This window comes from Neolamprologus brichardi, unplaced genomic scaffold (assembly GCF_056152115.1).
Source record: "Neolamprologus brichardi isolate AB-2024 unplaced genomic scaffold, ASM5615211v1 NODE_ptg000033l+_length_6344489_cov_1, whole genome shotgun sequence".
Taxonomy (NCBI): Eukaryota; Metazoa; Chordata; class Actinopteri; order Cichliformes; family Cichlidae; genus Neolamprologus; species Neolamprologus brichardi.
Genome location: NW_028270137.1, coordinates 1,888,029 through 1,915,205, shown reverse-complemented (window position 1 = coordinate 1,915,205; position 27,177 = coordinate 1,888,029). Strand labels below are relative to the sequence as shown.

At 41.6% G+C, this 27,177-nt stretch overlaps 1 protein-coding gene across 1 annotated transcript in view; it reads right to left on the bottom strand.

The window, feature by feature from the left end:
* Positions 1-27,177, bottom strand: part of hnrnpll (heterogeneous nuclear ribonucleoprotein L like) — a 44,434-nt gene that overhangs the window by 4,434 nt on the left and 12,823 nt on the right. The window contains exons 2-10 of the mRNA XM_087837444.1: positions 26,210-26,328; positions 22,666-22,775; positions 22,427-22,554; positions 21,797-21,882; positions 19,383-19,479; positions 18,869-18,941; positions 10,970-11,041; positions 4,111-4,328; positions 1,925-2,046 (exon numbers count right to left, since the gene is read on the bottom strand). Of these exons, the coding sequence (XP_087693570.1) occupies positions 1,925-2,046; positions 4,111-4,328; positions 10,970-11,041; positions 18,869-18,941; positions 19,383-19,479; positions 21,797-21,882; positions 22,427-22,554; positions 22,666-22,775; positions 26,210-26,328 (1,025 nt within the window). The remainder of the gene's footprint in view (positions 1-1,924; positions 2,047-4,110; positions 4,329-10,969; positions 11,042-18,868; positions 18,942-19,382; positions 19,480-21,796; positions 21,883-22,426; positions 22,555-22,665; positions 22,776-26,209; positions 26,329-27,177) is intronic.

Genomic DNA, 27,177 nt, shown 5'->3' with positions numbered 1-27,177 from the left:
CTGAAGCATATAGTTAGGGCTGGACCAGGTGACCCTGAATCCTCCCTTAGTTATGCTGCAATAGATGTAGGCTGCCGGGGGATTCCCATGATGCATTGAGTTTTTCCTTTTTCCTTTCCAGTCACCTTTCTCGCTCAGTATGTGTTAACAGACCTCTCTGCATTGAATCATATCTGTTATTAATCTCTGTCTCTCGTCCACAGCATGTCTTTATCCTGTCTTCCTTCTCTCACCCCAACCAATCACAGCAGATGGCCCCGCCCCTCCCTGAGCCTGGTTCTGCTGGAGGTTTCTTCCTGTTAAAAGGGAGTTTTTCCTTCCCACTGTCGCCAAAGTGCTGCTCATAGGGGGTCATATGATTGTTGGGTTTTTCTCTGTATCTATGAAGCGCCTTGAGGCAACTTTTGTTGTAATTTGGTGCTATATAAATAAAATTGAATTGAATTGAATTGAAGAAACCTCCGGCAGAACCAGGCTCAGGGAGGGTGGCCCTCTGCAATGACCGTCTCGGGGTGAGGGGAGGAAAACAGTGAGTAGAAGGATTTTAAATTTGACTTTGGAGATAACAGGATCAAATAATGAGAAGCCAGTATGGGCAAAATATGCTCTCTCTTTCTAGTCCTTTTCAGTAATCATGCAGCAGCATTCTGGATTAACTGAATTCTGTTCAGGGAACAGTCCTAAAAAAAAGAATTTTGGGGGGAAAGTCTGATAATAATGAATTTGCGGAAGAGGATTAGGGTCACTGGAAAAAAAGTGGGCACGTCAGAATTCAGACTTTTTTCTCAGAATTCTGGAAAAGAAGAAGAAAAAAAGACGTGCCCACTTTTTTTTCCAGTGGCTCTAATCCTCTTCCGTATGAATTACAGTCGTCCAGCTTAGACGTAATAAATGCATGAACTAGTTTTTCAGCGTCACTCTGAGACAGGATATTTCTAATTTTAGAGATGTTGCACAAATGGAAGAACGCAGTCTTACATATTTGTTTAATATGTGCGTTGAAGGACATATCCTGGTCAAAAATGACTCCAAGGTTCCTCACAGTGTTACTGGAAATTTTAGCATACATTTTCACTGCTATGCAGATGACACCCAGCTCTATCTGTCCATGAAGCCAGATAACACACACCAATGAGTTAAACTGCAGGAATGTCTTAAAGACACAAAGACCTGGATGGCCGCTAACTTTCTGCTTCTTTATTCAGATAAAACTGAAGATGATGTCCTTAGGCAGCATCATTAGAAGACATATCCGTGCATAACCAAGGTAATTCCACCCAAAGTAAGCATCTGGTTAGACACCATGCTCCCAAGGGAAGCATGTATAACGTAAACAGAATTGGTCCTAGCCCTGAACCCTGTGGAACTCCATAATTAACCTCAGTGTGTGAAGAGGACTCTCCATTTACATGCACAAATTGGAGTCTATTAGATAGATATGATAAAAACCACTGCAGCGCAGTACCTGTAATACCTACAGCATGTTCTAATCGCTCTAATAGGATATTATGGTCGAACGCTGCACTGAGGTCTAGCAGGACAAGCACAGAGATGAGTCCACTGTCAGAGGCCATAAGAAGATCATTTGTAACCTTCACTAAAGCTGTTTCTGTGCTGTGATGAACTCTGAAACCTGACTGAAACTCTTCAAATAAACCATTCCTCTGCAGATGATCTGTTAGCTGTTTGCCAACTACTCTTTCAAGGATTTTTGATATGAAAGGAAGGTTGGAGATTGGCCTATAATTAGCTAAGACTGCTGGGTCTAGAGATGCTTTTTGAGTAAAGGTTTAACTGCAGCCAGCTTGAAGGCCTGTGGTACATAGCTGATTATTAGAGATAGGTTGATCATATTTGAGATTGAATCTCAATCTTGGAAGTAAAGTATATTATCAACACGTTATTAAAGATATGCACATCTTACCAGACATTCAGTCTTTTACCAAACACCTTAATGCTGTTGAGGTGTGTGATGGCCCTGTCCACGGCATACTCATCTCCCATCTCAACCAACGCTGTGCCAGGAACACTCTTCATAAACTTAACCTATAACAAGCACATAGATAACAGCTGTTCTAAAGAGGTACCATACATTGTGAAAGCAGTGTACATGTTTTACTGATGTAAACATTCCTTCATGTTAACCATTAGAAGACACAGTGTACATTAGAGGACATTTGGAAGGCTATCTAAAGTCAGGATATTTTACACTTGTGCTTTTTTGTGACATCAGGTAGTAATTTGCACAATCCACATTGGAGAATATAGCTATTCTGACTGTGAACACTGAACGGGTTTGATGTTTGGGGAAGTTCTCTAAGTGTTACAGGAGCAGCAGAATCTATTCGTTATAAGGAAGCGATGAGCAGATCATGGAAATATTATTAACCCTCTCAAGGCAGGCGTTGCTGATTTGCAACAGTTAAAAACTAACAACCTGATTACCAGGTGTGGGTTTTTATAATCAATTTATCGATTAAAATCGATTCTAGCTTGGATAACGTAAAATCGATTCATTAAGATCCTGAATCGATTTTTAATATAAATTTATTTTGCCCAAAATGCCAGAATCTCTGGTGAAACCTCACAAAATTTCAACAACCACCAAACAGCTAAAACAGTAAATGAGAGCAGGAACACGGATTCTGCACAAAGACTTAAACACACAGCGCGACCCGCGGATCACAATCAGTTAGATGTGACTTTCTCACAGCCGGGGCTGAAAGCCGACAGCTCGCTGATTCTGATTCAGTGCTTTGTGTTTACGCCCTTTTTGCGCTGATTCTAAAGCTGTTAGTTTGATCTCTCTCCAAACAATATTGACCGAACCAGCAGCAAAAGAAGATCCAAACTAAGCTCCACATAAACATCATTGTGGATTCACTCTGACTTTTGCTGTTTTGCTTCGACCACGATGCACAGCTCTCTCTCTCTCTCCCTCTCTCTCTGTACTTCAAGAACAGTTTCCCGTCTAAAAATCTGTTTTCTGCATTATTTGCTTGCTTGTTACGCAAGTTGTTTACAGCGCTGTCGGCCAATGTTTTTTTTTTCGTTTTATATACTTCCGAAAAGAAAACCTAATTTAAAATTATGCAAATGCAAAAGGCCGTGTCTCTAATAAAACCACTGTAACTTCAGAGGTAATGTTCATATGTTGATTAATGTTTTTCTTTTGTTTTTGATGTGCTGCAGAACATTTGTATAAAATCCAGGCCAGGAAAATCACCTTCATGTTTCTCTGTGTTTTATCTTCAGCTACTTTGACACAAAGGCCTCTGCTGTGATGCTCACACCTTTGATAAAGTCTTGCGTGTGTCAGCTTCCTTTTTATAGATACAAAAATATGTAAATGTACTGATCTGAATTATAATATTTCTGACTGTCAAAATTTCCCAGATTCAAATCGAATCGAATTAAATCAAATCGTGGATCAAATCGATTCGGGACCTTGTGAATCGGGAAAAAATCGATTCTAGAAATCAGTGACAACACCCAGCCCTACTGATTACCCCACATACATATTTTATGAGTTTTTTTTACTCAGAAGTACCACTGCAGGACTTGGTTGTGCATTAGCAACAAAAAGTTTAATTTGAGCCTGAGAGGGTTAAAGTGCTGGAAGTAATTTATGGCATACCGAAAGTGAACAGGAGGAGGCAGATAATTAAATCCTAAAGTTAAAATTTCAATTGTATGAGAAAACAATGTAAACAATCTCTGACATCACATTAAAAAAGGAGAATCAGACCTATGTTTGGTTTGGTTTGCAGGGGTACATCACAGAATTCAATGACACACAGGCAACAAGAAAACGGATAGTACATTTCTAAATAATGCAGTAGGTGTTGATGTACAGAGGTCTAATCCCATTCAATATACTGTCATTTACTTGTGAGTAGGACTGAAGGGCCAGGATATGATAGACACAAACACACAATTTCTGAGTTTGCTTCCACTCGAATCTTTTTATTGTTTTTACTAGCTTTTCCCTTCCAGCACAATTTCTACAACCTAAATATTAATTAATTGTTAATAAAATTAACAGCTGTTGCCTTTGTTACTACAAAAACACGCCAAAGACACATGAAGAATACACAAACAAACACTTACCTTCTCAATGTTGCCGTAGAGGCAGAAGAGGTTGAAGATGCGGGTGCAGTTCATCTTGGATGGATGGAGGCCACTTACCATGGCAACAGAACTGGGGGCATGGCCAGAGTATGACGAGGATGACTGTGGTAGTGGATAAGACACCATGTCTGGAACGTCCAATGAGGTGAGCTTGTACCTGCTGTTGCCGGGCAGTGGCAGCAGGGGACATGGTGGACCTGGGAAGGCACACATCGAAACAGTCGCTGTCTTGCAAGAACAATGAAAGGCTGTCTGCACCAATCCAATTCTGAACCACTTCATGCACTGCAGGTGAATAAGGCTACGTTCACGCTGCAGGTCTTTATGTTCAATTCCGATTTTTTGATCAAATCCGATTTTTTTGTCTGCTCGTTCACACTACAAATAAAATGTGACAGCAAACGCGCTCTGTTTAGACCCAGACCAACAGTATTGTTTGACTGATGGCCCTTAATATAAAGACTTCGGACTTCACGTTTCCCAATTTTTGCTTTAAGTTATTTTGTTATTTACATAATAATGTAAATAACCTAATAATGATCCTTATTGCTGTTTTAGAGGAGCGCTGCTTCAAAGGATAGTTGCAGATTCAGAATCTGCAGATTATGCAGTACAAATAAAATGTTCATGTTTCTCCAACGTTGTCTTCCCAACAGTTTCACTGGATGGCCAGGAAGCGTTCGCGATGTCTTATCGGGCGCTTCTCAAGCGCTGATAATCGGCGTCTGTCTTGTGTCAGTGACGTAAAAGACGGATTTAATGCGACATGACCATCAAACAGCAGTCGCTTTCTAAAACATCGGATATGTATCGGATTCAGTACCACATACGAAAGTGACCTAGATCGGATTTGAAAATATCGGATTTGTGCCGTTCACACCGTCACACCATGATCGGATATGGGTCGCATAGGGTCAAAAAAGTCGGATTTGATGCGCTTTCGCCTGCAGTGTGAACGTAGCCTAAGTGAGCGCACACTCACAGCCAACATGTCATTGGCATGGAAGCTCTTTACTGTGAGCGATGAATCAAAGTACGCCAAAGTAAACTGTGGGGTGACCACCACAACGACAAATGTATCAACAAAACTAATCAGACACTTAAATCACCCCCAACCAAGCAGCAACATAGGGAGACAACTGAAAATGAGAAAAGGATTGATGCCCTGTTATGACTTGATGTGCCGTAGTTTTGAGATGTGTCATCATCTCTGGATCAGTGTTGGCTTAGTGATGGTGATGTGGGAATGTCAGTCTGCTCCATCAGATACAGGTATGGCTGATTGAAGGTATGCCTCTACAAGTGCACACCCTCTGTTTGGCTGCCTTTTCCTTAGCTGTAGCCTGGATCTTGTTATAAAAGCAGTGAATGTATAACAAGATCCAACATCTGCAGATGATAGTTTCGGCCTGTCTCAGCAATGCAGAGCCTCCAGCTTCCAACATCAGCATAAAGAAGAGGAAGCCACTCTCATTGCTTAGTAATGACAACAACATTGTCACCCTTCAGACAGACATGTGTAGGTGCAAGGTTTTGCTAAACCAGAAAGACTATCATGAGAAGATTTTGTCACTGCTCAGTGACAAAAATACTTATGAGCCCAGGTAGTGGTCTCAGAAGGGGGTGATTGATTGTCTGAAACCAGAAGAACAGGGCGATGCTATTGACTGGACCTCATACCAAATGCTTTATCCAGGGGAAGCTACACCAAGGCTGTATGGTTTACTGAAGACATAAACAGGGTGCACCTTTAAGACCAATTGTCTGTATGATCAACTCTGTCCTCCGTTGGAGGTAGTTCGTAAGAGATTACAAGATGACCCTGACCTCAGCAAGAGGATCACTTTCAGCACCAACTACTGTAAGTACTACATCCAGAAACATGGGTGTGCCATGGGTTCCCAAGTTTCACCAATCGTGGCCAACTTATACATGGAATAAGTCCAAAAGAAGCCTTTGTATCCTACCCTGGAACACCACAAAGTCACTGATTTTCAGCTATGTGGATGACACCAGGGTGAAAATCAAATCTCAGGACATTTAACGGATCACATTAACTCTGTGGACCAACAAATCAACTTCACCAGGGAGGATATGAAAAGTGGCAGGCGAGCCTTCTTAGACTGTGAGATTTCCATCAGTAATGGGGGACATCTAAAAACTGCCGTGTACCGGAAACCTACGCATACGGATCAGTATCTAAGGTTTGACTCTCATCATCCACTGGAGCACAAACTGGGTGTCATCAGGACAAGCGAACACCATCCCCACTGACACAGCGGCCAGGGAAGCAGAAGAACATCACATCAGGAAGGCCCAGAGAATGTGGTTATCCCAGCTGGACTTTTGTCAAAGCGGGGATAACTCCTAAAGAAAGCTCCAGCCGATCCAGGAGAGAAGGACAACCGCTGCCTAAGCAAAAATCTTTAGTAATCTCTTGTTTGTCAGAAGTATCGGAACAGCTGAGGCGCATGTTCTCTAAACACTGCATCTCTGTGGCTTTCAAAGGATACATCTGTCACCATCTTACAATGCTGTGATTGCAGCCATTCCCTAACTCTCTGTGAATGGTACTCATGGCCATTGATCAGTTGCCCATTTTGCCAATGACAATTTACAAAATAATAACCATGAAACTGACCTTACGGCCTATTGTTAGTCGGTGGTGCTAGTGTCTGTCATTATGCAAATGTACCGTTGGGGAAACCTGCAGTCAGCTGAGACTGAAGAAGTCCCTTGAACTTTCTCCCACTGAAAACGCTACATAGAGATGAAGAGAATAGACTTTTGGGGATTTCCTTACCTGGATGACTGAGCATGCATCAAGATGTTTACTTGGACATTTTCCTACTAACTGCTCTACTGTAGTTCTGGCAGCACTAAGTGCTTGGAGGGACTTCTTGTTTGGAGAGCGCTCGTATTTAGCTAGAGGAGCTCAGTTTACTTAGAAAACAAGAGTAATTGTGCTGGACCTGGCTTCAAACCAATCACTGTTCTTAGAGGTCTTCCTCCCAAAGGTAGCAAAGGCTATTCTGTTTTCTGAGTTGTGCTGTTGGGCTACAGACAGAGCTTTTGTAATTTTGGGGGGATCTTGGCAAATTCATCTACTACTACTGCATCTGGGAATCGATGCAACCTCAACTTGCAACACACTAGTAAGTGGTCAGTGGCCAGCTATGTTCTTTGTCCTTGAAAGTATCTGAATTAGCTAGGCGCATTTCGTCCACCTGTCCACCTGTAGATGAAACCACTGACTGGCAACTGAGTATATCATTCCAATGACAAAAAAAGTTATAAAGTTAGACATATTTAATCTTTCTCGAAATATTTCTCCAGGTAATTTGAGTCTATTTATTGTTAAATTGCAGCAAAGAATAAAAACACAGAGAAGAAACTGAACTGAAAACATCTCAGCTTGATTTGAAATTAATTTTTGTCTGTGTGCTCTACAGAGTTTTTTTTTAAATTTGTTGATTTTGTTGATCTTTACTTCTGAGAAGTAAAGACGGACAAGGGTCCTAACCCAAACCCAGTCATGTTACTGACCTGTTATAAGCAAACCTAATTGGTTGCAAAATATTCCTCCAGCTGTTTCCTTTTAGCATTTTATTGCTCCATCCCAATTTTTTTTCATATGATGCTACTATGAAATTTCAAATGCGGAAATATTTCTCTTAAAATGGTAAATTTTCTCATTTTAAACATTAGATATGCTTTTTATGTGTAACTGTGAAGATACAAGGAGTAGAGATAATAATTCAATTCATTTCCATTCAAATTTATTTATATAGCGCCAAATCACAACAACAGTCACCTCAAGGCGCTTTATATTGTACAGTAGACCCCACAATAATAGATACAGAGAAAAGCCCAGCAATCATATGACCCCCTATGAGCAAGCACTTTGGGGACAATGGGAAGGAAAAACTCCCTTTTAACAGGAAGAAACCTCCGGCATAACCAGGCTCAGGGAGGGGCGGCCATCTGCTGCGACCGGTTGGGGTGAGAGAAGGAAGACAGGATAAAGACAAGTAAGTTTAATCATGTAGAATACATGTACTGGCGTTACGTATTTAAAATACAAAATATGAGTAACTGTATTCCGTTACAGTTATCGTTTAAAAAGGTGATAATTAGAATACAGTTACTTTGCTGAAATAAATTACACAGCAGTCTTTTCCTGTTTCATATGCTAGGCTATCCCCTCAATATCCCCTTTCTATTTTTGGTAATTCCACGCATTGCCGGAAACCCAAACAAAACACGAAATAAGAGTCTCTAATGTAAGCGTCCTGTTAATGTTGGTGGCGTCAGTTACACAATGGACCCAGAGCCAGCGCAACGTGCCAGCTGTGCACAGGCAGGAATGCATTTCTAACTTGGAAATTCCAACACCACTTCACATTTAAAGAAGAAAGGGATGAAGGGCGAAATCTGACCGTGCAAACTCTCTTTGCCAGCAACCAAGCTGCTCTCAGCGTCAAAAGACTCCAACCTAAAGAAACATCTGGAATTCAGTTATCTTTGATGTACTATTGCTGTGTGATTTATTACTATTACTGAAGGCTACTCACCACCGAGCTAACATTGTTAGCTACCGTTAGCTTAGGTCTACCTAGAAAAGAGCTGAGGAGAGCCCTGGATGGGCGTCACCTAGCAGCCACTGTGCAGAAGCCACAGAGGGCTGTAGCGACGAGCCTGCAGGCTCCACCGAGCCTCGGGCCCAGAAACCCAAAGGCCATCCACACCCCAGACGGGGCCCGACAGACCATGGAGTCTGGGAGTGAGCCACTACACACCTGAGCAACCAGCCCTGGACACCAAGAACCAGCCACCAGCGGGTGGGGGCACCAGCCACTGAAAGGGAGTGTGGTGAGGGGAAATATGTTCTGAGAGAGGTGGAGTCTAAGACCCGACCTGACATATAGACACAAACATGCATTCCCACCCTCATCCAACATAGAGACACACAGAACTGTATGCAGTACACATGCTCACACTCCCCATACAAACACTATACTCCCGGGTCCAGGCACCAGCACCCCCGGAGTGGAAATCCAGACCCAGGAGATACCCAGGAGATACCCAGGAGCACACCATTGTTTTTCTTGTGACATTACCAATAAGTTTGATGTGTCACATGGCCCTCTTCCTATTGAAAAAAGTTGTATCCAAGATGGCCGACTTCTAAATGGCCACCATGGTCACCACCCATCTTGAGGAGTTTGCCCCCTCACATATACTAATGTGCCACAAACAGGACTTTAATATCACCAACCATTCCCATGTTATTACGCTGTATCCATATAAACGGCCCACCTACTTTTAAACAGTGTTGGGCAAGTTACCTTGAAAAAGTAATTAATTATAGTTACTAGTTACTTCTTCACAAAAGTAACTGAGTTAGAAACTGAGTTACAAGATTCTAAAAGTAATTAATTACTTGAAAAGTAACTATTGCGTTACTTTAAAAAAAGTTTAACCCTCTGGGGTTGTTTTTGCTCATAAGCAGAGAGGTCTCGCTGCGCTGTCCTTAGACAGTAAACGTGACGAAACTATTGAGGAACAAACACTCGTATATTTTGTTTATCATGACTCTGGTTTTACGTGGCCTATCAACACAATTTATAAACTGGTACCTTGTTGCTTTGTCTTTAAGTGGTCGTGTGATTGGCTTACCACGACTACTTTATTCTTCCTCAGTCAAACAGCAGCACTCATGCGATCGTTTTGCCCCCTGAGCTACAGGTTTTGTGCCAAAAAATGATCGTCTGCAAGAAAGTGATCACCGTCCGCGGGAGCGCGCACAGCTGCTTAAAGCTGTAGCGTCCAGATTACTTACAGCTGCTTCCTGCAGCTGATATAAGAAGCGGTAAACTGAACACAGCTTCAACCGTCTGTTGTTGAAAAATAGTAACGCCACCGCATTTTCTTGTTAGTAATGGTAACGCCATTGTAACGATAGGAATAGTAATTAGTTAGATTACTCGTTACTGAAAAAAGTAACGCCGTTACATGTAACACCGTTATTCCCATCACTGCTTTGAAATACTTTAAGAACAACAAGTAGGCCTGCAGAGCGAGAGCGAAGTGCTCTAATAGGGTGATATGGTACTACAAGGTCATCAAGATAAGATGGGGCCTGATTATTTAAGACCTTGTATGTAAGGAGCAGGATTTTGAATTCAATTCTGGATTTAACAGGAAGCCAATGAAGGGAAGCCAAAACAGGAGAAATATGCTCTCTCTTTCTAGTCCCTGTCAGGACTCTTGCTGCAGCATTTTGGATTAGCTGAAGGCTTTTCAGTGAGTTTTTAGGACTTCCTGATAATAATGAATTGCAGTCGTCCAGCCTGGAAGTAATAAATGCATGAACTAGTTTTTCAGCGTCACTCTGAGACAGGATATTTCTTTGCTTTACAGGATTTGTAAATCATCACGTTCTGGGGTTTCTTTTGTTTTTTTTTACATTTTACTCAGCGTTCCAACTTTTTTAGCCCTGTGGACGTATCGACATAGTGGGAGTTCAAAACAGGTAGATTTCGAAGCATCAACGAGAGAAACCAGGTCACTGTTGCCATGTGCTTTGCCAAGAACTTCACAACAGTCGAAAGGAAGAACTCATTGTAAACACAAAAAGCTGTCTTCAGCAGAACCAGGTCAGACAGCTGACAGATGACAGAAAGACAAAACATCAACTACGAGAGAACGAAGGCAAAGAGTTAACCGAGTGTCTTTTTTTGCCATCAAATGAGTTTTTATTTTCTATTTAATTGTGATTATTCCTGTCTTTGTACTGTGCGTTGTGTCTTCATGCTTGTGAGAAATCCTTACTTACCATAACCATTATCACTGTAGGACGATGGGTGTTCGCCTAAAATGGCCTGTCTCTGTCTTCCCTTTCCACGGTCTGAAATACAAACAAATACAGATAACACAAACAAATTATGTGAATGCGAGAAGATTTTACATATACTGATTTAAATTACATTAAAGAACACTTGGAAAGTGTTTCATTCATTCACTGCCTCGTTAGAGATCTGTTAGTACCAATCAAATGGTCCATTAAGACCCAATGCTTGAATGGGCTGGGTCTGACTGTCTGACTGAGTCTATGTTTGGCAGTGCTTATGTGCCCCCAGATCTCAGCGATTAACTTGATGATTAAAGTCTTAATGTGTGACAAATAAATAATACTCGACTTCATTATACTGTTTGACAGACAGTCACAAAGTAAACAAACACAACCAGAAGACAAGAAAAAGTGTCCTCCACTAATCAGAAGGCTGACAGTTCAGTTCCCAGCTCCAAACAAGCAAGTTAATCCTAAAGACGGAAACACAGGAGGTTAACAACAAGGTGGGAACCATAATTCAAGAACAGGAAGGCCAGATTAGAAACCAGAAACCATCTAAAAGAGTCGAGTTTCAGATGAAACCCAAATAAATGCACCAGAATGATGAAAATAGTAAAGAATTCAAAAGAAATGGAAAGTGTACCACATCATCTATCAGACATGGTGGAAGGCAGCAGTGAATGACTGCGAGAGGAACAGGGTCACCGGCGTTTATTGATGATGTGTCTGCTGGTAAAAGTCTGAATTGTATGGTGCTAGAGTCTCTGCTCAGGTTCAGTCAAATGAATCGACACAGCGCTTCACAGTACAAATGGATCCTGCCAAAGAAACCCAAGAGTGTCTCCAAGCAAAGACGTGGGAAACCTTTCAGTGGTCAAGTCAGTCACCTGATCTCCACCCGACAGAGCGTGCTTTCAGTTACTGAAGGAAAGAGACCAACAAAAAGCAGCAGCTGAAGTCGGCTGCTCCAAAGGCCTCGCGGAGCGTCTACAGGGAGGAGACGGTATTTTGGATTCTTGACTATATCTTTAAAAATCAGAGCCAGTTATTAACAGTGCTACATTTAAAACGATGCAATGTTGCAATTTTGAGTTCGATCAATCACGACTCACATCTGGAGGATTCATGAAATGCACGTTTTACAGTTCGACAAAAAGGCCTCCTGTTTCTATCAGTGTTCACATTCCTGCAGAAACATCACAGAGGAAATCTGTTTCCTCCATCTATGTTTATTATGGGATTCATTAGGAACTGAGGCGTAGCTTCTATCTGATACTGTGCCCATGAAAGAGAACGACACACGGTCCTGCAGAGCCCTACGGCCACGGCAGATGTTGCTAATAGCTGAGATCTGAGACACTAACACACAGAGTCACTGAAATATTGCCCTGGCTTTCCCAAATATTACATTATATTACAGTATTATAATAAATATCATTATGACATTTTCTTGGACTGGGAATAACACAGACAACTAAGAATGCTGCTGCTTAACACAGTTTTTAATACATCAGATAAACTCTCAGTTTTAACACGAGCACAACAAGCATGCTCAGCGGCAGACTACATGTGAAGGTTATTAATGTCCTTTATGTGCCTTCATTGTGTTTCCGGTTGAGTTGAGTTGGCCAAATTAAAACGGTCGTGCTTTGCACATGACAACTCATGAGAAAGAAGATTTTAACGATGCCATCTGTCATGCAGAGATCAGAATTTCAAATGAAAAAGATCAGAAATGCCTGCCCTGAAGAAACGTGAGGTGATGAGCAGCTGCTGATTTTCTACAGTAGTTTTTTGTGTGTGTTTGTGCACATTTATTTCTATTTATTTAATCCCAGCTGCTCCCAAAAAATAACAACAAAACTACTTATGGTGGTAATGGAGGTGAAAAAATAAGAAAAACAGTTTTGTGGTGGTTTTATTCAGAGAAAAGCAGGAAAAACGATACAACAACATGTGAACAGAGATAAGAAAGAGACAGTACCTGTGAGGCATCAAGCTTTCTCTTTTTTCTCCCTCAGCACAAAAGAACATCAACCTGCATTACATTATCATCACAATGATAAAAACATGACCATTATCAAAACAGAAGAATTACATCCTGTATATGCTACACACATGTTGGAGGCACACTGACATGACACAGACTTACTGCCGGGATAGCGTCTAATCACAACACGTCTGTGTGCAGTGCTGTGTATCAATCCCTGTGTCACATGGCTGAAATATACACCCACTCAGGATAGTGGAGACAAACTGGACTCCATTTCAGTGACTCAAACTGGGATGACACAACCAGTTTTACGTTTACTTTCCACATGAGGCCAGGTAGGTTTGGAGATGTATGTTTGTTTGCTTTCCATGAATAAATGAAATCATTGTTTTATATCGACTGTATTTTTGTCAACGGCTAAAATCTGAAACGTTCCAGTGAAGTCAAGTAGGTGACAAACAGTTTTTCATTACACTGTAGAAATATGCACTGCAGTGAAATCAAAGCGTTCACAGGACTGTGACCTATCAGATCATTAAAGCAACATACAACACGCTTCATTGCAACTTTCCTTTCTCAGCTCCCAGATGGTGTTAAATGTATCATATAAATAATTCACGAACTATTTTTGTATTCTGGCAAGAATTTAACAGTAAAATACTCGTTTTGCTTTTCCCTGCTGAGCTTAGCAGATTTAGATCATTTAGTTTTGCCTGCTTGTGTATTAAAGTATCTGCTATGATGATAATGATGAGCTCGGTGACCTGACTGCATGAGTTTGGGTTGTCTGACAACAGGCAAAGATGTTGTGAGAGGATCTGTAGTTGACGAGCCAAAACAAACCAGAACATCCGACTGTATGATTGCAGCTTATGTATGTTTATGATGTCTGTACCCAAACGCACATCGTCACCCCTTCACCTGCTGATCTTTTGTTCTCCGTTTGCTTTGTTAAATGTTCAGCTTACATTATTTGCACATCACCCAAACGTAACATAAGATTCACCCAAATTTCTGTCTGTGATTGAATTTTGTTCTAAACACGGAATGAAGAATTTTCTTAAAGTGCTGCTAGCGACAACAAAAATATATGGTACTGCCTATTTTATAGAGAGTAAAGCTGCTTTTGTTGTTCCCTGCTTCACAGCAAGGGGGCCACATTTTGATTTTTCCACTGGATGCTTTTCCTGTTGCAGCTCTCCAACGGAGTTGCACCTCCTCCCAAGATAGAGGATCCCCTGGATGCTAATCACTGTGCTATGATCCAGTTTCTTTCATGGACAGTATATTTTTACAATCGTGTGATCTCACAAAAGCAAACCCCTTCGACATCATGTCCTCTTTATGATCGATTAATAGTAGCAGCAGTTATTGGATGACTGGACTTCAGAACCCGCAGAAGGGGATTCTCAACATGCATCTGATACCATCTACATGGGAGTGAAGCTGTTAATAATTGTATCATGCACTCCCAGATTTGGTCTGAATACAAAACGAAGAACGTCAAGAGACGTTTTCACCTGTGGTCTCAGGTGAGCCGAGAATGGTCTCTGCAGCGCATTAATTACACAGGATGTGAGGACAAGTGGTCAACAGTCACTAAGCTTAGGTGTGCAGTTCATTAAGTGCAGTTTGCAGACACAAATCAAACATGCAAAGTGTCCGTAGCCTCATTTGTCTGTGGCTGCTACAGGTTGTTGTTTAACGAGAGGACTACGCTGTGGTCAGACCTTCCAGTGCAGAGCATAGAGCAGCTCTAGCATCTTCTCAGGTGGGACAACGGACAAACTATTGATACAGTAGAATACCTTCCAACAGCTATCAATACCCAACCCACAGAAGCGTTCACAGGAACACGTCGGGGACTGACATTTCTATTCACCCAAAAACTCTGCAGGAACAAAATGATGAACGTGCAGAACATGGAGGAGTGAAAGCAGCAGAGTGTGACGGGTTGATGGGAATGCACATCGGCACAGAGAAGCAGAGGAAGTCAGAGACGAATGACGCTGAGGTCAAAGATGCACTCAGCTGTCTGTGGATGAAAGGTAGATAGAACTCACTGTGTGGATGTTTGGTTAAACGTGACTTGCTGTCTAAAGTGATGATCATTTCATCTCACTATTATTGTCATTATTATTTTATATCATTGTTCTGTTTATTTTTATCCTGCTGCTAAACTAATTTCCCCTCGTGGGACAATAAAGAAATTGAACTGAATTTAAAGTAGAAAAGTATCACATCAGTATCCACTTCCATTTCCATAAGGTTAATAACCTCGTGCTAAACGCAGCTACTAAAGTAAAAGGTACAAGCAATATGTAGGTCAGTCTATGAGCCCATAGCTATTTGCTCTCCTCTGGTAACAAACCCTTTGACAACATCAACCACTTGCCCTTATGCAGCCAGGGCGACCTTGTTTGGTGACGGGTAGTTTGACCATATCTATGAATGGCTCTGTTAGTCAGAAGCAACAAAACCTGTGTCTGATGAGCAGGTTTATTTTATCAGCAGTGCAGGGAAAAGAACTCTGTGCTCCTTCCAGCTGCTCCCTTATCACACGAGAACGCCACAGAGGCAACTTTGCATGTTTGAGTTGAGTTTTCAGTGGGTGCTCTTCCTGACATCACCTCTCCTTCTCGAACCAAACAGGATCTTTTACTCGAACAGAGTTTCAGACAACTGATGTTCTGGGTTCCTTAATGTGCTGGTGGTTCTCCTCAGAACACTGCAGCTTGAAACACTGTTGCATTTTCTCACGAGCACAACTAACAAAGGGATGCAGTCACTGTGATAGCGTGACTGGTCTTCTTCTGTGGTGTGGGTGGGACCCAAACGGCTCTGTGGCTTTACTCAGTTTTAGAGGCCGTTCACACCACCTGCTGCTGCCAGTAATGTGCAGAACTGCATCAGTGTTTTGGGCTGACACAATATATTACAGCCAGATAACCTGTGCCTAAAACAAATCTATGTTTGGGCCCAGGGCTGGATTCTGGTAAAAGCTGTGAGGTTATAAAGATAAAAATAAGAGATAAAACATTTTAAAACATGATTTGTTTGATCATCTAAAAATGTATTATAGATAATACTTCATATTTATGTGAATCTTCCCCACAGTGCCTCATTTAGAGAAGGTCCAAAGCAGTCTCCCAGTGATGGTTTACTGTAGCAGTCATGTTTAAATACAGTCTCCCTCAAACACATAAGTGTATATATAAAAATAACGTTCACTAGCTGGGCCCACGTCCTCATTTGAGGTTTGACAGCGTTTCGGTAGATAATGGTGAATGGCTTGGCCATGAATTGAGCTGTGGTTTGGGGAAGTCCTCAGAGGAGACTGGCGGCTCATCGTGTACTAAATAGAAGTTAAAGAATTGAAAAGGGGAGGGAGGGGCATGTAGACGAGAACGAACAGCTTGGAGAACTGGGGGAACACATGATGAGAACCAGAAGGAGCGTGTTTGGAGGCGTGGTCCCACTCCTGAAATTCAGATACTATAACTTCTATCAAAGGAACACAAATTCATTCATGTAGGTGCTGGATGGTGGAAATGATTAAAGCAGCACAAGACAAGAGCAGCTAGTACGGAGGGAATATAAAGCAAACTGAGCAGTAAAGATACTAGCAACCACTATTGTGGAAGCTAAAAGGTTAAATAAATAAATAAATACATTTTCAGACTCCACCAGAGACCCCAACACACCCCAAGTATCACTGGTGACTTGCCCCAGTCTGTGTCAATGCAGTGCACCCCCATGAAATCATATAACACAGCAGATAAAACTAAACAGAGTTGGGACCAGTTCATCACAAAAACAATCGTTTAATGAATCATTTTAAAACAAGGCTGTTTAAGGTTGTATTAGGCAAACTCAAATATTTAATGGTCGTTAATGGCACCTCGGGGAAGGTCAGAGTCTCACCGAGACTGTAACAAATAATAAATGAAGCTCTGTGGATATCAAAAGAACATTTCACGGTGAATCTAATACTCTGGGCAGCAGCTGTTAATGTTGCCATAGACCAAAGCCAGGGCTGTGAGCTTACCGCTTTCAGACGTCGGGCAATTTTTAATCAGTGCTGTCTGGAAAAAAAACAACAGTTTTTTTGAATTGAGTGAATTCAGGATGAACTGACTCCAACATCAGTCTCATCACACAGCTTCAGATAACGTAGCTATGGAGCACACAGGACTGCGATCACACAACACACTCATGCAGTAATACAACGTAACAACTTTTGGCTTTAAACAAGTCACTGATACATAGTAATGAATCTTTCTATCAAAATATACAAATCAAGGAAGTTTAGATGGCTAAACGTAGAGCTCCCGATTAAGGCTGTCACAATATACTGCCGTTCACAGTTAGTATTTCTTAGTTTGCAGATTCGTGTACCTTTGCTGGTTGGCTGATAGCAGAACCAGGCCGTGTGATTGACGGCGAGTCAGCACTTTTTCACCTGTTTGATTCTTTCCACCAAGAATCCAAAGGCTTCAACAGTTAACTGGCTTTCTTTGGTAATAGCACATTCATGCTAGCTAACCTAAATCCTTTGGTAGTTCTCGAGTTACATAACTGTTCACATTAATACTGATTTAGAGTCTTTTAGCCTCATTTGAGATTCGCTATTTAACGTTTCATATTTGAGGATCTGCAATAACACCAACACTGCTTTTTTAACCAAATGGCAAATTTAGACACTTGAACCCAGATGTGAAGGAAGCTGACACGCCTCCTCACAGCACCACTGTCTTTATTTATCTACATGCCTAACTACCAGAATATTTAGCTGTCATCTGAACAGCTACTGTATCTGCTTCTCTCTGTTTTTCACACCTGTAACAGCCAATGAAATTCTCAATTTAGTGTTAATCTTAATTATAAGCAACATTGTAAAGACAGTTCTTAGTTTATTGTTTTTAGATACCATGTTTGCAGTAAGGTGTCATTAAAAATCTGATATTGTGACAGCTCCAATTCAGACAAAATAAAGTAACAGAGAGCAGAGTTTTGATATTCATAATGTAGAATCACATAGCCAGAGACTCAACTTATTGCCCAATAAGGTGTTTTCATCAGATTTGAAGAAGAAACAAGGATTTGGTTTCACTTGTTTGGTAAAAATATGCAAGATTGCCTTAAAAAAGCAACACTGAAAGTTAAATCTAATATGTTGAGGCTCTGGAGAACAAAAGACGTTGTGCAGACCAGGTGTCGGGCTATGTGAGACTACTTCTGCAGACAAAAAAGGAGATTAAGAACACAGGGTAAGATAGGTGGAGGCAGTGCTATCCTGCAGCGAGTGGCAGGGAAGGTGGCTCCTGGGCATGTTGAAGCAGCAGCTGCATGGCGGTCAGCAGGAGTGAGATCCATCTCTTTTTCTCCCTCTCTTTCTCTCTTTGCTGGGTTGCAAAGGTGTAGATGGAAGAAAGTTGCTGTGCATGGCCAGCCTGACGTTCTCTGCTCTCTCACTGTCCCTCAATGTGTCTCTCTCTCTTTCCCCACAGTAGGCAGAGGTGCAAGATTGTCAGAGGTCGGAAATTGGCTGATATGAGAGTGTTTTGATTGGAGATGTAGAGGCAGGAGGCGTAGGAGTCTCGGTGTGATGGAGAACTATGTTCCGGGACAATTTTCAGGACTACACTGAATCCACAGTCAGAAACGGGCAAATAACAACTGAAGATTTGATTCACAAATCACTAAAAGGTTTCCTAAAAGAGCTGTAGCGAAGGTGAGTATGTCCCCACAGAGAAGTCATGCTGAAAACAGTCCTACCTTCAACATTACAGCATCTCAAGTATTGCAAAAAGACAGGAGCAGCTCAAACAGTCGACCTGTCTGAGTCTGACTGTACGACTGAAGTTAAAAGGGAGACTTTGACCTACCTCGTCTGACCAGGTATGGTTTTGTGTAGTCCCAGCTCTCGTTGTCATTCTTAATAACATTCAGACGCGTTGGCTGTTGAAAAGAAAGATGAAAAAAAAAAACGATTCAGGATCTAGCTGGATGGATCTGTGATACCAAGGAGAAAACTCCAAACACTGCAGTGCATCAACAGTTTATGAGTTTGTCACATATTTGTGTACCTGTACAGTCATTTCATGACAAAGTGCACAAAAAGAAATTAACCAATTTAATTTATTCATTTAAATTCTAAAATTTAAGAGTAACATTCGAGATTTAGTTCTGGTGTCCTACCATCCTACGAGTAAGGATCTGTTACTGGTTATACTATAAACAGGTTCAGTACACTTGATTTATTTGCCATATAAAACTAACTTTGGTAGAAAGTAGATTTAACATTCTGAGTATCGTTCGCAGGAAACCTTGCAGTCAGGGTAAATCAGTGCTGTCTACATGGCACAAAAACACTGTGGATGCTGCTGATGTTTCTCTTACCCTTGCATATTCAATCTTTAGTGTACAGCAACCTGCATAGATGTCAGCTCCATTCAGAGCTGCTTTCGCCTTCTGAGCACACTGAACTGACTCAAATCTGGAGAAGCTTGGTTAAGGAGAGGACGTTCAAACACAGATATATAAATGACATACATTTACAGATACTTATGCATAGCTACATTCAATAATCACAATGAAACACATAGAAACATTATTCCTTCCTCTGCATCTTCCTCACTCTTGTTGGGACTGTGGTTAATCCTGCACTTCTCCATGGCAACAGCAGCCTTTTGTGACTGTGAGGGCTTGTTACTAGTTTGGTTTGACTGTTGACCATGCAGCAGACCAGACAGCTAACCTGCCGGTTAATTAGACACATTTTGCTGCATTTATTTGTTGTTTCTTTCTCTTTTTCCGGCTTTTCAGCTCCACCTTGTTCAAAATACACTCCGTTCAACAAGTTGTGTGAGTGCACAGCAAAGGTAGGTACTGTTACACAGTGTCAGTAATGGAAATGAAAGAATGGGCTGCTGTAGCATGTAGGGCCGGTGTGCACCATCCCTTCAATTTACACATCTGACCAAAAGTGTGTCACCCCACTGGTCAAATGTCCAGTATGCCAGATTACCGGTCCAGCCTATCCAAGCTAAAACCTATCCGGGGTGGTATATTCAAGGACTCTCGTCTGATCTGGGAAGCTAAGCAGGGTTGGGGCTGGTTAGTACTTGGATGGGAGACTGCCTGGGAATACCAGGTGCTGTAAGCTTGGGTGGGGGTGGAGCAGGTCATCTACTGATTGGAAGGTTGGTGGTTCGATCCCTGGTTCACCCTAGTCTAGGCAAGATACTAACCCTAAGTTGCTCTCTGATGCATCCATCTGTGTGTGAATGTTAGTGAGCACTTAAAATCACAGAAGAAAGTGCTTGTGAATGTGGCACGCTGTATTAAGCTCTTTGAGGACAGTAGAAAAGAATCAGACCAGTTACTGTAGGACAAAAGGCCGGATACAAACTGGACCGGTCCCAGTCTGTCACAGACACTTGTACGGGCAATTTAGAACCACCCACAATCCAATTTACATCTAGTGACCAACAGAATATGAACATGGGTTTCTGTGTTGTGTCTAAGAGTCTTGTCTTCTACCCCCCTCAGAGTGTTTCCAAAACTCTCTGTTTTAGGATCCTTAAGCATGAGGGTTATGAATGATAAGAAAGAATGGATCCCTGCATCAGACTGGCGACCTGTGCAGGTGTACCCTGCCTCTCGCCCTGTGGTAGCTGGGATAGGCTCCAGCCCCCCCACCGACCCTGATAAGGGAAAGTGGAAAAGAAAGGATGGATGGATGATGGAAGACAAGCACTAAATGATTCATGTCAAATAATGTATGAAAACATATCTCTCTGGATGAGTGTCAAGGATACAGTCAACCCTTGAACTCACAAATTGTGAAAAACTGCAGATTTTGGATGTGGTCAGAAATGCCTGTTTTTATAGTTTAAACACTAAATGTGAATTTGGGCGGGATCCTAGGGCTTTCACAAAAAACATTGCCGTGTCCAAATTCATAGGCTGCATCCTCCTGAGGACACGGCCTTCGCGGTCTAGGTGCGCCGGGTCCTCCGAAGGCCGGGTAGGCCGGAAGTGAGCAGCTGTGAAATTGGACGGTCAAGCCTTCAGATCTGCGTCACCGCTGTCTCGGTGGCGTTTAATGACCTCGGCCGTCTTCTCCTTGCTGTCTAAAATATATCAGGACACTGGAGTAAACTCTCGACCATCTCACACTTCTGTTTAATCCGTTTTCCGTTTGACGTTTATTCAGCTGTGTGAAACTAGAACTCTAATCTCAGCCAAACCGATTTACTCAGGAACAAATAAAAGACTGAAAAAAGCCAAACAATAACATTTTGAAATTATCTAAGTGACTCATGTGTCATGTTTAACCCGAGTAGTGAAAGACGGCGGGGGTTTTGAAAACGATGTGCTGGGAGTCCACTGTTCTCGCCGGCTCTAGTGAGGCTTGAACCCCCGGCTAGCTATCGAGCTGGTGGCTAACAGACGTCTCAGAAAACGTCGGAGCGCTTTTACAAATATGTGATGTCTTGATAAACCGAGCAGATATTTGAAGGTTACACAGCTACATTCTGAAAATATCTTAAAAGTTTGTTTTGTGACCCAGAAACAGTAATAAGAGTAATATTAAAACTAAGTAGCTGCCGCCATTGTTGGAAACCGAAATGGGCTTTGAATTCTGGGATAGGTTGGGCCACGAAGGATACGCCTGTATCGCGTCACTGTGACGTAATCGGCCTACAAATGCAGCCCATGAATTTGGACACCCCCCATGAGAACACTGAAGATAGCTACATGTGGTAAACTGTTACGAACACACAAATTCACGCACTCAGTAAGGATACTCCACCATGGCTTGGATTCCATTTCGTTTAAAGATGACGATCCTCAGCACACTGCCAATGGGGTTACACACAGTGTACAGAACATCCTGCATCAATTTGGACACACACACACACACAAAGACAAAATGCAGCATTAGGGTTAATCTATGAGTTTCTAATGGTGAGATGAAGGTGAAGACATGTAACTGGAGCAGTAATGGTTTTGTTTTTGTATTTTTTACGTATATATTTCTTTATAGCCACATCACGATGGTAATCATGACAAATATAACTGAGACACCTGATGTAGCAGGAATTACACAAACACATTCTGGTGTAACGTTTTGGTTAAGTTAGGTACAGGCGACATATGTTGAACATAAATTTTAAAAATATATGCAAATGGAGATGGTAACACCACACTTGCAGGGATGATGAAAACAAAAATCTAAAGAATTGATGTTTGTTCTGCTCGGATTGCTCCTCCATCTAAAGAAGACAGACGGTACGACTTAGTTATGAGTTATAAATTATTAAAAAACACGCAAGGTATAAACCACATCCATCAGCTTATCATAAAGACTATGAGTTATTGTTCGAAGAAGAAGGTGCACTTAACAAGCTGAGATGTCCCTCTGGATGTGTGTTTACCGTTGTTATAGGGTAGAGTGGGTTCTGTATGGACAGCAGGAGGACTTTGTTCCCACTGTTGGGGTTGTCAGCATTTGTAGGCCTGGTGATTCTTTTGGATGTGGAATAATTAAAGTATGCTTGTTGACCTGATGACAAAATGAAAAATATAAACACAAACAGTATGCTACATTTGAGTACATGTTACCAATCAATTTCATAAATAATGTATCGCATTTAAAAGGAATGGAAGCAAAGACCTGCGATGTATACTGGCTCCTTGGCTCCACAGGACACACAGCGGTCTGCACTCTCCACTGCAGAGAATTCCACCAAGGCCTGACGCTTGAATGGCATCATCATCACATAACTGAAAACATACGCACAAACACCTGGATAAGACATGAACTGCTGAAAACTGTCTCCCCTTTATTCCCCCTTTATGGGGGATTCCCATGATGCATTGAGTTTTTCCTTTCCAGTCACCTTTCTCACTCACTATGTGTTAACAGACCTCTGTGCATTGAATCATATCTGTTATTAACCTCTGTCTCTCTTCCACAGCATGTCTTTTATCCTGTCTTCCTTCTCTCACCCCAACCAATCACAGCAGATGGCCCCGCCCCTCCCTGAGCCTGGTTCTGCTGGAGGTTTCTTCCTGTTAATTTGAGTTTTTCCTTCCCACTGTCGCCAAAGTGCTGCTCATAGGGGGTCATATGATTGTTGGGCTTTCTCTGTATCTATGAAGCGCCTTGAGGCGACATTTGTTGTGATTTGGCGCTATATAAATAAAATTGAATTGAATTGAATTGAACTTTATACAAGTTCATTTGATGGGTCACTCTGGCAGCTATACTGCAGTTTTCTAATCTTATAAACAGAACATTTGTACAATGACTGAAACCAGCTCGTTGAATGAACAATGGGCTGTGAGGTCAGTTCCTTGACATTTAATATGCACATTGTCATGACCATTGATCAATAAACATTGATCAATAACCATGAGTCCCATTGACAGAGAGTTGGGGAATGGCTGCAATCACAGCATTGTAAGATGGTGACAGATGGACCCTTAGGCCCCCTCCTCGATTCAGAGATGGTCTTTCCCTTTTCACGTAAATGGCCTCCTTGACTCAAACCAGCGTTCCTCCCTGTCCAGGATGTTACATCCTCATCATTGAAAGAGTGTCCACTGGCTTGCAGGTGTGAATAGACTGCAGAGTCCTGACCTGACGAGGTGGCTCTTCTGTGTTGTGCCATCCTCTTCACCAGAGGTTGTTTGGTTTCCCCGATGTATAAATCATCGTCCTGGCACTTAACAGCGTACACTATGTTACTCTGTTTGTGTCGGGGGACCCGATTCTTGGGGTGGACCGGTTTTTGGTGCAGCGTGTTTTGGGGTTTGAATTGAGGATCAAAGCCAGAAACGTAAAGATGTTATAGGTGACAGAGTTGATCACACCCTGTTTATGTATCTTCAGTAAACCATACAGACTTGGTGTAGCTTCCTACAGCCTGTTGTATGAGGTGCGGTCAATAGCCTTGTCTTGTTCTAACTGCTTCAGAGACCCTCTTCCTGTAACCACTTCCTAGGTCCCCTTTTAGGGGCTCTGAGCAGTGACAAAATTTTCTCAGGAACATTTTGTCACTTTGTCTGGTTTAGCAAAGGTTGGGGAAACCTGCAGCAGATGATCCTGAAGAAGTCACTTAGATAAGTGACAAAATGTTTCTCCCACTGAAAACGTCCAGATGAACCAAATCAACCTTTTGAGACTTACTTACCTGGATGACTAAGCATGCACCAAGACACTGTAAGCTTCAAGCTTCCCCACAACAGTATCATTAGAAGGGATAGCATATATCTTCACTAGTATTAAGATGATACCTAGCTTTATCTATCCATTAGGCTAGATAATACACATCAGTTAAACTGAAGAATGGTCATAAAGACATGGGTGACCTCGAATTTCCTGCTTTTAAATCCAGATAACATGGACGTTATTGTACTTGGCACCCAAAATCTTAACCAAATGCCTTCTCTGGACGGCGTTACCTTGGCAACCCTTTACAGACAACATCCAGAATCAACTTTCTGGGATTCTGGAAAGAATATTCACAGAAACAGCCCAGAAATAGTTATGACAACTTTTTAGCATGATACTCAAAAAGAACAAAGGTCAGAGTTGCTGCCATGATTCCTTAGATATCATCACTGATCTAAAAGAAGTAATTGATGCTGTTTGAGGACGGTTATAAGGCCATTTCCAAACAGCATGAAGTCCATCATTCAACAATCAGAAAAATTATTCGCAAATTGAAAAAAATTCAAGACAACTGGCAGTCTTTCCAGTCTTCCAGATGTATCTGCAAATTCACCCCAACGTCAGACTGTGCAGTTCTCAGAGAAACTGCAAAAACCCAAGGGCTACATCTCAGACTCTGCAGGCTTCAGAACACATGTTACATGATTCAGTCCTATCAGACTGTCATGAAAAGACTGTATAATTATAGCTTGGAGTGATGGTTTGGGCTACTTTTGCAACCACAGTAGCTGAGCACTTTGTGTATGTCAAGTATGTCAAAGTATTGTATAATCAAATAAAAGGCCATCTGACCAACAGCTGAAGTTTAGTCAAAATGAGGTCGTGCAGAACAACTACAGATATGTTACTGATGTAGATAGGGGACGGCTGAAAAAAGAAAGGTCTTAAGATGTTGCAATGGTTCAGTCACTATCCAGAGCAATGCTGGAGCCCCATCAAAGTGACCATCAGGTTCTTGGTCACCTTCTTGACTAGGACCCCTCTACCCTGTTTGCTGAGATTGGCTGAGCAGGCAACCTTAGGAATCATGGTGGTCCCAAACTGCTTCCATTTACAGATATTGTAGGCCGCTATCCTCACTGAGACTGTCGATGCTGCAGAAAGTTTTCTGTACCCTTCCCAAGAATCCTGCATCAATACAGTCTTGTCTCAGACATCTACAGACAGTTCCTTGGACTTTATGGTTTGTGCTCTGACACATCACACACCTGATATTAAAGACAGGTGTGTGCCTAAATTTGGTAAACTAAATTTACCACAGATCCCATCAAGGTGTATAAACCGACAGCTGATCAGTGGAAACAGGATGCCCCTGAGCTTAATTTTAAGTGTCATGGCGAAGCCTGTGAATGTTACATCTTTGTTTTTTATTGTTAATAAACTGGCATTTATTTCAATTAACCTTGTATATAATCTAGTCACCACATAGTCTTTTAAAGGCACGCAAACAAAGACACACAACCTCTCTCATTCACTTGCACACTTAAACACCCAGATGCACACACGCACACACACACCTGTATAGGCAATCTTATTCTGTGCCTTAGTGTAGCTTGCATGTATACCTGATTTGGCATTACTGTACTTGAGATCATTTCTTTATTTATGCATTTGAGAAAACGGTTTTTTTAAAAAGAAAAAATTGCAGTTTCAATATGATATGTAAATACTTCAGTAGTTTTTTGACAAATGCATGGAGTTAAATTATTGAAAAATTGTAGTTTTTAAAATGGAAACCAATGACCAGTTCCTTTTGAAACTCCTGTGATTTTCTCTGTTGAATATTTATTATTGCTCATTAATTACGCAAGCGTCTTTGCTATCTGATTACCTGATTAATCAATGGAGAAATCCCCAGAATACTCAACGACTAAAATAATCGATACCTGCAATCATCAAATGCATTCAAGGATACTTTCAAGTTTCAGATATCGTCAAAGCAGAAACACTCGAATAGTGTACACACTAGTTGCTGTCTCACCATATGGGTCCAAACTTTTCCAGGGCATCTATCAGGTCTGCCTCCACCACAGCCTCACACAGACCCCGAACGTGCACCACAGGACTGGGAGAGATACGATGGGAGTCCTCGCCATTATCCTGGAACACACACAGCCAGTCAGCCACAGTTATTCAATGATAGATGGACTGGTTCTTATATAGAGCCTTGCCTCGGAAATGGCCCATCTAGAGGAACACAATTAAAAACTCTGTATCTGATAACCCTTCAAATACAGCAGACGTTGGTAAAAATGTACAGTTTATCATCGGACAGAGACATCCTGACCAAACTGTTTTTAATGTCCAAATTTAACACATCCACACATCTTTATTTTTAAATGATGTGTGGAAATCTGTGATTATGTAAGTTTATGCACATGGACATGAATCACCACATATGAAATGTCATTTTCAAAGATTAAATACAACTATTTCACAAACTGCTGTGAGACCACATTGAACATTTCACATGTGTTTCCTTTCTGGAAGTAAAAGACTGAAGAGTGATACGAGGAAGTAAAGTGTGTTGGTCTTGTTGCTGATTGTTTTGCCCGTCATTTAGTCAATACAGGTCTAATACCAAATTGAATAATGAACTACAACAAATTTAATTCAAATTCAATTTTATTTGTATAGAAAAAGTCTATTAACACAAAGTGAGTGAGAAAGGTGACTGAAGAAGAAACACTCAATGCATCATGGGAATCCCCCGGCAGCCTACGTCTACTGCAGCATAACTAAGGGAGGATTCAGGGTCACCTGGTCCAGCCCTAACTATATGCTTTGGCAAAAAGGAAAGTTTGAAGCCTAATCTTGAAAGTCTCCCAAATCCAAACTGGTAGCTGGTTCCACAGAAGATGAGTCTGAAAACTGAAGGCTCTGCCTCCCATTCTACTTTTAAATACCTTAGGAACAACAAGTAAGTGCGAGAGTGAAGTGTTCTCTTGG